The 13,271-nt window shown below is 68.5% G+C and overlaps 1 protein-coding gene and 1 long non-coding RNA gene across 3 annotated transcripts in view; one reads left to right on the plus strand and one right to left on the minus strand.

Moving 5' to 3' along the window:
- The window catches only part of SLC12A5 (solute carrier family 12 member 5), a 121,441-nt gene extending 110,717 nt beyond the window's left edge, over window positions 1-10,724 (minus strand). Inside the window, exon 1 of one of the 2 annotated variants that reach the window (XM_048820235.2) lies at window positions 10,488-10,724. In XM_048820235.2, the coding sequence (XP_048676192.1) occupies window positions 10,488-10,626 (139 nt within the window). In that variant the 5' untranslated portion in view covers window positions 10,627-10,724. The remainder of the gene's footprint in view (window positions 1-10,487) is intronic. The other variant, XM_048820234.2, reaches the window with a different exon arrangement.
- Window positions 1-13,271, plus strand: part of LOC142068781 (uncharacterized) — a 96,034-nt gene that overhangs the window by 50,264 nt on the left and 32,499 nt on the right. The window lies entirely within an intron of this gene.

Below are 13,271 nucleotides of genomic sequence, written 5' to 3' on the forward strand. Positions count from 1 at the left end.
CCCATTCAGCCCCCCAACCCCTGCCCAGACCCCCCACCCGACCCCCAACCCAGCCACCCAACCCCTGCCCTGACCCCCCAACCCGGCCCCCAACCCAGCCCCCCAACCCCTGCCCAGACCCCCCACCCAGACCCCCAACCCAGCCACCCAACCCCTGCCCTGCCCCCCCACCCGACCCCCAACCCAGCCCCCCAACCCCTGCCCTGACCCCCCACCCGACCCCCCATTCAGCCCCCCAACCCCTGCCCAGACCCCCCACCCGACCCCCAACCCAGCCACCCAACCCCTGCCCTGACCCCCCACCCGACCCCCAACCCAGCCCCCCAACCCCTGCCCTGACCCCCCACCCGACCCCCCATTCAGCCCCCCAACCCCTGCCCAGACCCCCCACCCGACCCCCAACCCAGCCACCCAACCCCTGCCCTGACCCCCCACCCGGCCCCCAACCCAGCCCCCCAACCCCTGCCCGGACCCCCCCACCCGACCCCCCACCCAGACCCCCAACCCCTGCCCTGACCCCCCACCCGACCCCCAACCCAGCCCCCCGACCCCTGCCCTGACCCCCCACCCGACCCCCCATTCAGCCCCCCAACCCCTGCCCAGACCCCCCACCCGACCCCCAACCCAGCCACCCAACCCCTGCCCTGACCCCCCAACCCGGCCCCCAACCCAGCCCCCCAACCCCTGCCCAGACCCCCCACCCAGACCCCCAACCCAGCCACCCAACCCCTGCCCTGCCCCCCCACCCGACCCCCAACCCAGCCCCCCAACCCCTGCCCTGACCCCCCACCCGACCCCCCATTCAGCCCCCCAACCCCTGCCCAGACCCCCCAACCCGGCCCCCAACCCAGCCCCCCAACCCCTGCCCAGACCCCCCACCCGACCCCCCACCCGAACCCCAACCCCTGCCCTGACCCCCCACCCGACCCCCCATTCAGCCCCCCAACCCCTGCCCTGACCCCCCAACCCGGCCCCCAACCCAGCCCCCCAACCCCTGCCCTGAACCCCCAACCCGGCCCCCAACCCAGCCCCCCAACCCCTGCCCAGACCCCCTGTCACGGAGTCCCTGGGCGATGCTCTGGAACTGCTCCCCATGAAGCCAGTCAGGACTCTGGGGTAGTCGCCTTTCTGTGAGCAGCCTGTCTTCAGGACACACAGCTCACCCGGCTTCCGCCTTCCTGGGTCTGACCTCGGAGCCTTCAGCATCCTCTGCCCCTCCGTGCGCTTCCCACAGTGAGTCCGCTCAGGCGGGGCTCCTGGGGAAGCCAGAGGGTCCTGCACCCCAACTTCGCAGGCAGACGTGACTCTCAGCCAGCCAGTAAAACAGAAGGTTTATTAGACAACAGGAATATGGTCTAAAACAGAGCTTGCAGGTGCAGAGAACGGGACCCCTCAGCTGGGTCCATTCTGGGGGGTAGTGAGCCAGACAACCATGTCTGCACCTCACTCCATGTCCCAGCCAGCCCCCAACTGAAACTCCCTCCAGCCCCTCCTCCTCTGGGCTTTGTTCCTTTCCCCGGCCAGGAGGTCACCTGATTCCTTTGTTCTCCAACCCTTCAGCTCTCACCTTGCAGGGGGGGAAGGGCCCAGGCCATCAGTGGCCAGGAAACAGGGTGTTGGCCATTCTCTGTGTCCAGACCCCTGCACACACCTGCCCTCTAGGGCTCTGCAACGATCATACACCCTTACCCCACCCCCTAGATACTTCAGAACTGCCTAGGGGAAACTGAGGCACCCCCACACTATTCAGAGGAAACATTAAGAACAGTCCCACTTCGTCACACCCCCCACCCGACCCCCCATTCAGCCCCCCAACCCCTGCCCAGACCCCCCACCCGACCCCCAACCCAGCCACCCAACCCCTGCCCTGCCCCCCAACCCGGCCCCCAACCCAGCCCCCCAACCCCTGCCCGGACCCCCCCACCCGACCCCCCACCCAGACCCCCAACTCCTGCCCTGACCCCCCACCCGACCCCCAACCCAGCCCCCCGACCCCTGCCCTGACCCCCCACCCGACCCCCCATTCAGCCCCCCAACCCCTGCCCAGACCCCCCACCCGACCCCCAACCCAGCCACCCAACCCCTGCCCTGACCCCCCAACCCGGCCCCCAACCCAGCCCCCCAACCCCTGCCCAGACCCCCCACCCGAACCCCAACCCCTGCCCTGACCCCCCACCCGACCCCCCATTCAGCCCCCCAACCCCTGCCCAGACCCCCCACCCGAACCCCCACCCGAACCCCAACCCCTGCCCAGACCCCCCACCCGACCCCCCATTCAGCCCCCCAACCCCTGCCCAGACCCCCCACCCGACCCCCAACCCAGCCCCCCAACCCCTGCCCTGACCCCCCAACCCGGCCCCCAACCCAGCCCCCCAACCCCTGCCCAGACCCCCCACCCGACCCCCCATTCAGCCCCCCAACCCCTGCCCAGACCCCCCACCCGACCCCCAACCCAGCCCCCCAACTGCCAACCCCTGCCCAGACCCCCCAACCCGGCCCCCAACCCAGCCCCCCAACCCCTGCCCTGACCCCCCAACCCGGCCCCCAACCCAGCCCCCCAACCCCTGCCCAGACCCCCCACCCGACCCCCAACCCAGCCCCCCAACTGCCAACCCCTGCCCAGACCCCCCAACCCGGCCCCCAACCCAGCCCCCCAACCCCTGCCCTGACCCCCCACCCGACCCCCAACCCAGCCCCCCAACCCCTGCCCAGACCCCCCAACCCGGCCCCCAACCCAGCCCCCCAACCCCTGCCCTGACCCCCCAACCCGGCCCCCAACCCAGCCCCCCAACCCCTGCCCTGACCCCCCACCCGACCCCCCACCCGAACCCCAACCCCTGCCCTGACCCCCCACCCGACCCCCCATTCAGCCCCCCAACCCCTGCCCAGACCCCCCACCCCGGCCCCCAACCCAGCCCCCCAACCCCTGCCCAGACCCCCCACCCGACCCCCAACCCAGCCACCCAACCCCTGCCCTGCCCCCCAACCCGGCCCCCAACCCAGCCCCCCAACCCCTGCCCGGACCCCCCCACCCAGACCCCCAACCCCTGCCCTGACCCCCCACCCGACCCCCAACCCAGCCTCCCAACCCCTGCCCGGACCCCCCACCCGAACCCCAACCCCTGCCCTGACCCCCCACCCGACCCCCCATTCAGCCCCCCAACCCCTGCCCAGACCCCCCACCCGACCCCCAACCCAGCCACCCAACACCTGCCCTGACCCCCCCAACCCGGCCCCCAACCCAGCCCCCCAACCCCTGCCCAGACCCCCCACCCAGACCCCCAACCCAGCTCCCCAACCGCAAACCCCTGCCCAGACCCCCCACCCGACCCTCACAGACCCCCAACCTCTGCCCAGATCCCCAACTGCCAACCCCTACAGCCCCAACCCCTGATCTGCCCCCCAACCCAGACCCCCAACCCCTGCCCAGACCCCCCACCCGACCCCCAACCCAGACCCCCCAACCCCTGCCCGGACCCCCCCACCCGACCCCCAACCCCTGCCCTGACCCCCCACCCGAACCCCCACCCGAACCCCAACCCCTGCCCTGACCCCCCACCCGACCCCCAACCCAGCCACCCAACCCCTGCCCTGACCCCCCAACCCGGCCCCCAACCCAGCCTCCCAACCCCTGCCCAGACCCCCCACCCAGACCCCCAACCCAGCTCCCCAACTGCAAACCCCTGCCCAGACCCCCCACCCGACCCTCACAGACCCCCAACCTCTGCCCAGATCCCCAACTGCCAACCCCTACAGCCCCAACCCCTGATCTGCCCCCCAACCCAGACCCCCAACCCCTGCCCAGACCCCCCACCCGACCCCCCACCCAGACCCCCAACCCCTGCCCTGACCCCCCACCCGACCCCCCACCCAGACCCCCAACCCCTGCCCAGACCCCCCACCCGACCCCCAACCCCTGCCCTGACCCCCCACCCGAACCCCCACCCGAACCCCAACCCCTGCCCTGACCCCCCACCCGACCCCCAACCCAGCCACCCAACCCCTGCCCTGACCCCCCAACCCGGCCCCCAACCCAGCCTCCCAACCCCTGCCCAGACCCCCCACCCAGACCCCCAACCCAGCTCCCCAACTGCAAACCCCTGCCCAGACCCCCCACCCGACCCTCACAGACCCCCAACCTCTGCCCAGATCCCCAACTGCCAACCCCTACAGCCCCAACCCCTGATCTGCCCCCCAACCCAGACCCCCAACCCCTGCCCAGACCCCCCACCCGACCCCCAACCCAGACCCCCAACCCCTGCCCAGACCCCCCACCCGACCCCCAACCCAGACCCCCAACCCCTGCCCAGACCCCCCACCTGACCCTCCAACCAGACCCCCCCAACTCCTGCCCGGACCCCCCCACCCGACCCCCCACCCAGACCCCCAACCCCTGCCCTGACCCCCCACCCGACCCCCAACCCAGCCTCCCAACCCCTGCCCGGACCCCCCACCCGAACCCCCACCCGAACCCCAACCCCTGCCCTGACCCCCCACCCGACCCCCCATTCAGCCCCCCAACCCCTGCCCAGACCCCCCACCCGACCCCCAACCCAGCCACCCAACCCCTGCCCTGACCCCCCAACCCGGCCCCCAACCCAGACCCCCAACCCCTGCCCAGACCCCCCACCCAGACCCCCAACCCAGCTCCCCAACCGCAAACCCCTGCCCAGACCCCCCACCCGACCCTCACAGACCCCCAACCTCTGCCCAGATCCCCAACTGCCAACCCCTACAGCCCCAACCCCTGATCTGCCCCCCAACCCAGACCCCCAACCCCTGCCCAGACCCCCCACCCGACCCCCCACCCAGACCCCCAACCCCTGCCCTGACCCCCCACCCGACCCCCAACCCAGCCTCCCAACCCCTGCCCGGACCCCCCACCCGACCCCCCACCCGAACCCCAACCCCTGCCCTGACCCCCCACCCGACCCCCAACCCAGCCACCCAACCCCTGCCCTGACCCCCCAACACGGCCCCCAACCCAGCCCCCCAACCCCTGCCCAGACCCCCCACCCAGACCCCCAACCCAGCTCCCCAACCGCAAACCCCTGCCCAGACCCCCCACCCGACCCTCACAGACCCCCAACCTCTGCCCAGATCCCCAACTGCCAACCCCTACCCAGACCCCCAACCCCTGCCCAGACCCCCCACCTGACCCCCCAACCAGACCCCCCAACCCCTGCCCGGACCCCCCCACCCAACCCCCCACCCAGACCCCCAACCCCTGCCCTGACCCCCCACCCGACCCCCAACCCAGCCTCCCAACCCCTGCCCGGACCCCCCACCCAGACCCCCAACCCCTGCCCAGACCCCCCACCCGACCCTCACAGACCCCCAACCTCTGCCCAGATCCCCAACTGCCAACCCCTACAGCCCCAACCCCTGCTCTGCCCCTCAACCCACCCCCCAACCCCTGCCCAGACCCCCCACCTGACCCCCCACCCAGCCCCCCAACCCCCAACCCGACCTCCAACCCCTGCCCTGACAGACCCCCAACTGCCAACTCCTACAGCCCCCAAACTCTGCCCAGACCCCCCACCCGACCCCCAACCCAGCTCCCCAACCGCCAACCCCTGCCCAGACCCCCCACCCGACCCCCAACCCAGCCCCCCAACCCCTGACCTGACCCTCAACCTGACCCCCAACCCCCAACCCCTGCCCTGACCCCCAACCCAGACCCCCAACCCCTGCCCTGACCCCCAACTGCCAACTCCTACAGCCCCCAACCCCTGCCCTGACCCCCCACCCGACCCCCAACCCAGCTCCCCAACCGCCAACCCCTGCCCAGACCCCCCACCCGACCCCCAACCCAGACCCCCAACCCCTGACCTGACCCTCAACCCGACCCCCAAACCCTGCCCTCCCACCCAACCCCCACCCCAGCTCCCCAACTGCCAACCCCTGCCCAGACCCCCAACCTCTGCCCAGATCCCCAACTGCCAACCCCTATGGCCCCCAACCCCTGCCCAGACCCCTGACCCCGCACCCGACCCCCCACCCAGCCCCCTAACCACCAACCCCTGCCCAGACCCCCCACCCGACCCTCACAGACCCCCAACCTCTGCCCAGACCCCCAACTGCCAACCCCTACAGTCGCCAACCCCTGCCCTGACCTCCAACCTGACCCCCAACCCGATCCTCATAGACCCCCAACCTCTGCCCAGACCCCCAACTGCCAACCCCTACAGCCCCAATCCCTGCTCTGCCCCCCAACCCAGCCCCCCAACCCCTGCCCAGACCCCCCACCCAGCCTCCCAACCCCTGCCCTGACCCCCCACCTGACCCCCAACCCAGCCCCCCAACCCCTGCCCAGACCCCCCACCCAGACCCCCAACCCCTGCTCTGCCCCCCAACCCAGCCCCCCAACCCCTGCCCAGACCCCCAACCCCTGCCCCAACCCAGCCCCCCAACCCCCAACCCGACCTCCAACCCCTGCCCTGACAGCCAACCCCTGCCCCGACAGACCCCCAACTGCCAACTCCTACAGCCCCCAAACTCTGCCCAGACCCCCCACCCGACCCCCAACCCAGACCCCCAACCCCTGCCCAGACCCCCCACCCAGACCCCCAACCCCTGCCCTGACCCCCAACTGCCAACTCCTACAGCCCCCAACCCCTGCCCTGACCCCCCACCCGACCCCCAACCCAGCTCCCCAACCGCCAACCCCTGCCCAGACCCCCCACCCGACCCCCAACCCAGACCCCCAACCCCTGACCTGACCCTCAACCCGACCCCCAAACCCTGCCCTCCCACCCGACCCCCACCCCAGCTCCCCAACTGCCAACCCCTGTCCAGACCCCCAACCTCTGCCCAGATCCCCAACTGCCAACCCCTACGGCCTCCAACCCCTGCCCTGACCCCCCACCCGACCCCCCACCCAGCCCCCTAACCCCCAACCCCTGCCCAGACCCCCCACCCGACCCTCACAGACCCCCAACCTCTGCCCAGACCCCCAACTGCCAACCCCTACAGTCGCCAACCCCTACAGTCGCCAACCCCTGCCCTGACCCCCAACCTGACCCCCAACCCGATCCTCATAGACCCCCAACCTCTGCCCAGACCCCCAACTGCCAACCCCTACACCCCCAACCCCTGCTCTGACCCCCAACCCAGTCCCCCAACTGCCAACCCCTGCCCAGACCCCCCACCCAACCCTCACAGACCCCCAACCTCTGCCCAGACCCCCAACTGCCAACCCCTACAGCCCCCAACCCCTGCCCTGACCCCCAACCCAACCCCCAACTGCCCCCAACCCGACCTCCACAGCCCCCCAACTGCCAACCCCTGCCCTGACCCCCAACCCAACCCCCAACCCAGCCCTGCAACCGCCAACCCCTGCCTAGACCCCCACCCAACCCTCACAGACCCCCAACCTCTGCCCAGACCCCCTACTGCCAACCCCTACAACCGCCAACTCCTGCCCTGACCCCCAACCCGACCTCCACAGCCCCCCAACCGCCAACCCAACAACCACAGACCCCCAACCTCTGCCCAACTCCCAACCGCTAACCCCCACAGCCCCCAACCTGACCCCCACAGTCCCCCAACCTCTGCCCAGACCCCCAACTGCTAACCCCCACAGTCCTCCAACCCAGCCCTCCAACCCCCAGAGCCCCCAACCTCTGCCCAGACCCCCAACTGCCAACCCCCACCGCCCCCAACCTGACCCCCACAGCCCCCCGACCTCTACCCAGACCTCCAACCCCCACAGTCCCCAACCCGACCCCCAACCTCCAGACCCCCAACCCCTGACCCCTACAGCCACCGACACAGACCCCCAATCCCCACAGACTCCCAACCTCCACAGCCCCCAATCTCTGCCCAGACCCCCAACCGCCAACCCCTGTCCAGACCCCAACCGCCAACCACAGACCCAGACCCAGCCTAGACTCCAACTCCCACAGGCCCCAACCCCTGCCCAGACCCTACCCCCAACCCCCACAGCCCCAAACCCCTGACCCCCAACCCCTGCCCTGACTCCCAAACTTTAATCCCATGCCCTTCAACCCCTGCCCAGACCCATGGCCCCCAAACCCTGACACTGACTTCCCTGTGACCCCCAAACCTCAGCATTGACTTCCCTTCTACTCCCAACCCTAGCACTGACTCCCACAACCCTACTGGGCTCCATTGGGCTGTTATGGCTAACCTCAGCCCTGCCGCGGGCTCCAGTCCCCTCCCTTTCCCAGCCCCACCGTCCTGAGTGAGTCACCTTGGCATGGGGGCAGGTCCCCCAACAGAGCTGGTGCCTTCCAGCCTCTCAGTCGCTCCCATCTCAGCCCCATCTCCTCGGCCAGTGCAACCTGCCCACGCCCTGCCAGGCCAGCCCTGCCACCATGGCCCGGACAGAGCACAGGGGACGGGTCCATGGGCCACACAGCACGAGCCGCACGCCCACAACCTCCAGGCATATAACAACCCCCCCAACCCCAGAACCACTCAACCCCCAGCACCGACCCACCCAGCCCGGATCCAAAATACCCACGCATCTCTGTGCTCCGAGCCCCTAGACCCTGCCACGCGGGGCCAGGCACGGGGGCCATATTACACCAGGCGCCCTTGCAGAGGGCACAACTCACAGCTCCGATGCAGCGGGTGAGGCTGCAGCCCCCTGGGTTTCTGAGATCGATACAGCCCCAGTGTCAGGCCCGGATGTGCAGCCAAGAGCCCTGTGCTCCAGGACACACTGTGCATGGGGAACTGCCTCGCTCCAGCCCAAGGTCCAGAGCCAGAAAGGCCCGGAGGGGGAGCGCAGCACCCCCTGCTCCCAGGGGCCAAATGCTGAGCCATGTGCAGGAGCTGGCTGCCCTTCAGGCATGGAGACCCCCCGGCGTAGGCCCCACTCCGGCCAAACTGGGACGATCCCTGCAGGGATCCCAGCACTGACAGCTTCTCGCCCTGGCGAGCCTGGGCAAGTCCCTGCACCTCGCTGCCACCTGCCTCACCCTCTAACTCGGGGCAACACCACGCACTGCACCAGGCTGCCACGGACAGACTGTGCAAAGCTCCCTTGGACAGGGCCAGGTCTAGAACCCAGTCCTCTCCCCAGAGCAGGCCTCCGAGAGCACCCGCAGCTGGCAGCAGCAGCCAGGGCCTTTCCTCTCTGTGGGCTGCACACGGAGCCAGGACTCACGGGTGCACATGCCCAGGTGCGTGTAGACTCAGGACGTCACAGACAGGCTCACACGTGCACGCACGCAGCCATGACGTCACGCTCACACCCATGGGGTACACAGAGTCAGGACGTCCCGTGCACACACGCACATCCAGGATGCCATGGCTCCTTCTCACCGCACAGACCCTGACAGACACTCTAACCACCAACCCTTAGCCTCCAGGCTCACGTCAAAGTCATGCACAGAAACCAAATGCTGCCCAGGCTGTTGCCTGCTCCCAAAGACGGGCAAAATGGCAGCCAGCGGAGGGGGTGGCAGGCTGGACATCTGACCCGCCGTCTCCCCAGGCCGACACAGGGCTGGTCGAGGGCCACACTTCGTAATGGTCTCACCCTCCACTATCGGGAGGCTCAAGCAGCGTGGTCAGCATGCCGGGCCCATGGCTGGCTATGGAATGTGCGTGAGCTGAAGGACATGGAGTCCAAGTCCTAGAAGTGAATAGCACAGGGCTGGATTGGGGGGCACCAGCATGGGCTGTGGGGGGAGCCCAGGGCTGGGCTAGGGGGGCTGCAGGTCCGGAGTCGGGGGCACCCGCAGGGCTGTGGGGGGCTGCGGGTCGGGAGCGAGGGGCGCTGGTTTGGCTGTGTGGAGAAGTTCATCTGTGGCCCTCGGTCTCGCTCTCAAGAGCCCCAAGCTGCAGAGCCCTCGCTGGGGCCAGCGGGCACGGCCCAGGGCGGGTTTTACCCTGCAGGTTTCACTCAGCAAGGGGCTGGGCGCTGTGCGTGCCGGGGGGCCCCGCCCCCAGCACATCCCTCGGGCCCTGTGCCCATCCCAGCTCCTGGGCAGGCGGCTCTCGGCCCCACTCTGCATTTAGGGTTCAGCTGAGAGGAGCCTCGCACAGGGCCAGGCTCAGCCGGGTGAGTCCCTGCCCCCAGCAGCCAGCAGGCGGGAATGGGAGGCAACGAGCGCCCGGCTCCTCTGGAGAGAGCCAAAGGTTACCCGGGGCAACCAGCCATCTCCCTGCCTAGCCCCCTTTTCCAGAGCGGAGCCCAGCCCCCCACGGGACCCCCAGGCACTTCCGCTCTTTCCATTCACAGCCGCAACTTTTGCTCCAAGCCACTGGCCAGGCCCCGTCAAAGGCCTCAGGAAACCGGCTCCTCTCAGACATGGCTGCTGGTGCAGCCCAGTGCCCCAGAGCCTTCACCCCAGAGGGGCAGCCAGCCCCACCCACCCCAGGGCAGACTGAAGCCCCCAGCCCAGCACCGTCCCTGCCCCCCACTGGGAGGGCTCCTGGCAGGTCACTGTAGCAGCCAGCCCCTCTGTGCTGCCCACGGGGCGCCCGCACGGTGCCCGCCGAGCATCACTTACCTTTGCTGTCTTCTCGGGAGTGGCTGCCAGGCTGGGCCCCTTGCAGGGGGGCGGCATCTCCACGGAGAGCTGCAGCCGCCTCTTGGCAGGGGGCCCCCTCCTCCCGGGGCAGGGCCGTGACCGTGAACCTCCGGCTCATGCCCCAGCAGAGGCTCCAGCCTCCTGTCTCCACAAGTGGCTGCCGAGGCACCGGCTGAAGAGACAGAGCGGCTCTCCCTCAGCTGGCTGCCTAGCATGGTCCTAGTGCCCTCCTGGCGCTGAGCTGCTCTGCACAGGCCACGTCCCTGGCACTGTCATCCCCACTGGGACGGCGGAGCCTGCGCACAGGAGCCGCACAGCCCAGCTCGCCCAGGCTCCCCCGGGACCCCCGGCCAGAGCCAAGCCAGACTCTTCTCCTTGCTCCTGCTGAGGGGTCAGAGCTAGAGAGCAGCAGCACCCACTGTGTCCGGGCAGCCCGGGCCGGTCTCCTCCGCCTGGCGTCGGGCTCCAGGGCACCTTCTGCTGCACGGCACCTCCTGGACCCCCAAGTCCGCAGTGCCCCATGGCCTGAGCTTCCCCACCAGCCGGCCCTGCTGCTCCGACCTCAGGGAGCCCAAGCCAGGCCAGCCCACTGCCCACAGCAGGCAGGAGCTCACCAGCTGGAGCGGGGGATGAAGGGGAGAAAATGAGGAAGCAAGTGGGGCAGCCATGACTCGGGGGTGGAGGGGGGTCAGTGGAGAGGGTGCAACCCACTGGCTCAGGGGCTCCCCCAGGCCCAGGGCCGCTCACGACTCAGGTCTTTTCCATTGGGCTGGGGTTGTCACGGAGTCCCCGGGCGATGCTCTGGAACGACTCCCTACGAAGCCAGTCAGGACTCTGGGAGAGCCTCCTGTCTGGGAGCAGCCTTCCACCTTCCTGGGTTTGACCTCGGAGCATTTAGCATTTTCTTTCACAACATGTGCTTCCCACAGTGAGTTTGCCCAGGCGGGGTCCTGGGGAAGCCAGTGGGTCCTGCCCCCCAGCTTTGTAGTTAGACCTGACTCTCAGCCAGCCAGTAAAACAGAAGGTTTATTAGATGACAGGAACATTGTTTAAAACAGAGCTTGTAGTCAGGTCCATCTTTGGAGGGCAGGGAGGCCAGAGCCCCATCTGGCCCTCTCTTCATTTCCCCAGCCAGCTTCAAAACTGAAGCTCTCTCCAGCAGTCTCCCACAGCCTCCCCCCGGCTCCTCCTCCAGGCTTTGTCTCTTTCCCGGGCCAGGAGGCCACCAGATCTCTTTGTTCTCCAACACCGTCAGTTGGCACCTTTGCAGAGGAGGGGCCCAGGCCAACAGTTGCCAGGAGAGAGGGAGTCGGCCATTCTCTTTGCAGACCCCTGCACACACCTGCCCTCTAGGGCTCTGCAACAATCACACCCCCTTATCCTAGATACTGAAGAATTGCATAGGGGAAACTGAGGCACCCACACAGTATTCAGAGAAAACATTAAGAACATTCCCGCTTCCTCACAGGGGACAGGGCCTGGCTCGTGGTGTTTTGCTTGTTAGGTGGTCCCGGTGCTGGGGCGAGCTCTGGAATTACAGCTCTCAGCACAGCTCAGCCCCATCCCACCCTGCGTGGGGCATAAGGTGAGATTAACCCCAGCCGCAGCACAGGGGGGCAGAGACGCTCAGGCTCCACTCTCCTTTGCCCAGCGTCGCCAGGAAACCCCCAATCCTGACTGGGCTCCCTGAGCCATGTGTCTGGGGGGGGGATGCGCCTGCATTTGTGGCAGCGTCTGTCTCTGTGGTGACACAATGTGACATCAAGAATGCCATTGGCCAGGCTTCCATAAAGGGACTTCGCAAGACAGGAGTGGGGTGTGTGAGTGGGGTGGGTGTGCAGGGACCCACTCTCCATGGGACTGGAGTAGGGCAGGGATCCGCCCCCAGAGCCTTCGCCCCATTTGCTCCGCAGCCAGGACTGAGCAGAGCACCAGCTGCATAGCGATCAGTGGGCACAGGCCTGAAGACCCTCACCCCAGGGCCATGATGATGAGACCTCCCGGGCCCACATGGGGTGCGCCAGCACCTCAGAGCCTCAGCCTGACCTCTCTCTTCTCCAAACCCTTCCCTTCCCCCATCTCAGCCTTATCCTCCACCCAGGGCCCCGCCCCCACCCTGCCAGCCCATATGAACTTGTCACAGGGTGGGGGGGAGTCCGGGCCCTGCACCCCTCTTCCTGCGATTCACTGTGACTCTCAGCCAGCCAGTAACACAGAAGGTTGATTAGAGGACAGGAACACAGTTCCAAGCAGGGCTTGTAAGTACAACCAGGACCCCTCAGCCAGGTCCCTTCGGGGGGTAAGGAGCTTAGGCCCCAGACTTGGGGTTCCCTGCATCTTCCCAGCCAGCCCCAAAATGAAAACTCCCCTCCCCCAGTCTCACTCCTCCTCCCCTCAACTCTTCCTCCAGCCTTTGTCCAGTTTCCAGGCAAAGGTGTCACCTGGGCCCAACCCTCTCCCAGCTCAGGTGACAGGCTCAGGTTTCCTCACTCCAGTGGATTCACCCCCTGCTCTCCCACCCCCCATGCAGACAGTCCCAGCAGAACTAGACGCCATTCCCCGGTCAGTCCGCCCCCCTCCCGGCTGCGTCCCATCTCTCCCCCCTTCGAGACTGAACTGAGTGGGGTCACTCTGACCAGTGACCTGGGGAAGTTCGGGGCCCCCTCTCCAGGACAGCACATCCGCTATCATGTTGACACTTCCCTTCACGTGGACCACGTCCATGTCTCCATGTCGTAATCCTGCAGGAGCAGGCTTCACCTC

The sequence above is a fragment of the Caretta caretta genome, chromosome 13 (genome assembly GCF_965140235.1).
Source record: "Caretta caretta isolate rCarCar2 chromosome 13, rCarCar1.hap1, whole genome shotgun sequence".
Classification (NCBI taxonomy): Eukaryota; Metazoa; Chordata; order Testudines; family Cheloniidae; genus Caretta; species Caretta caretta.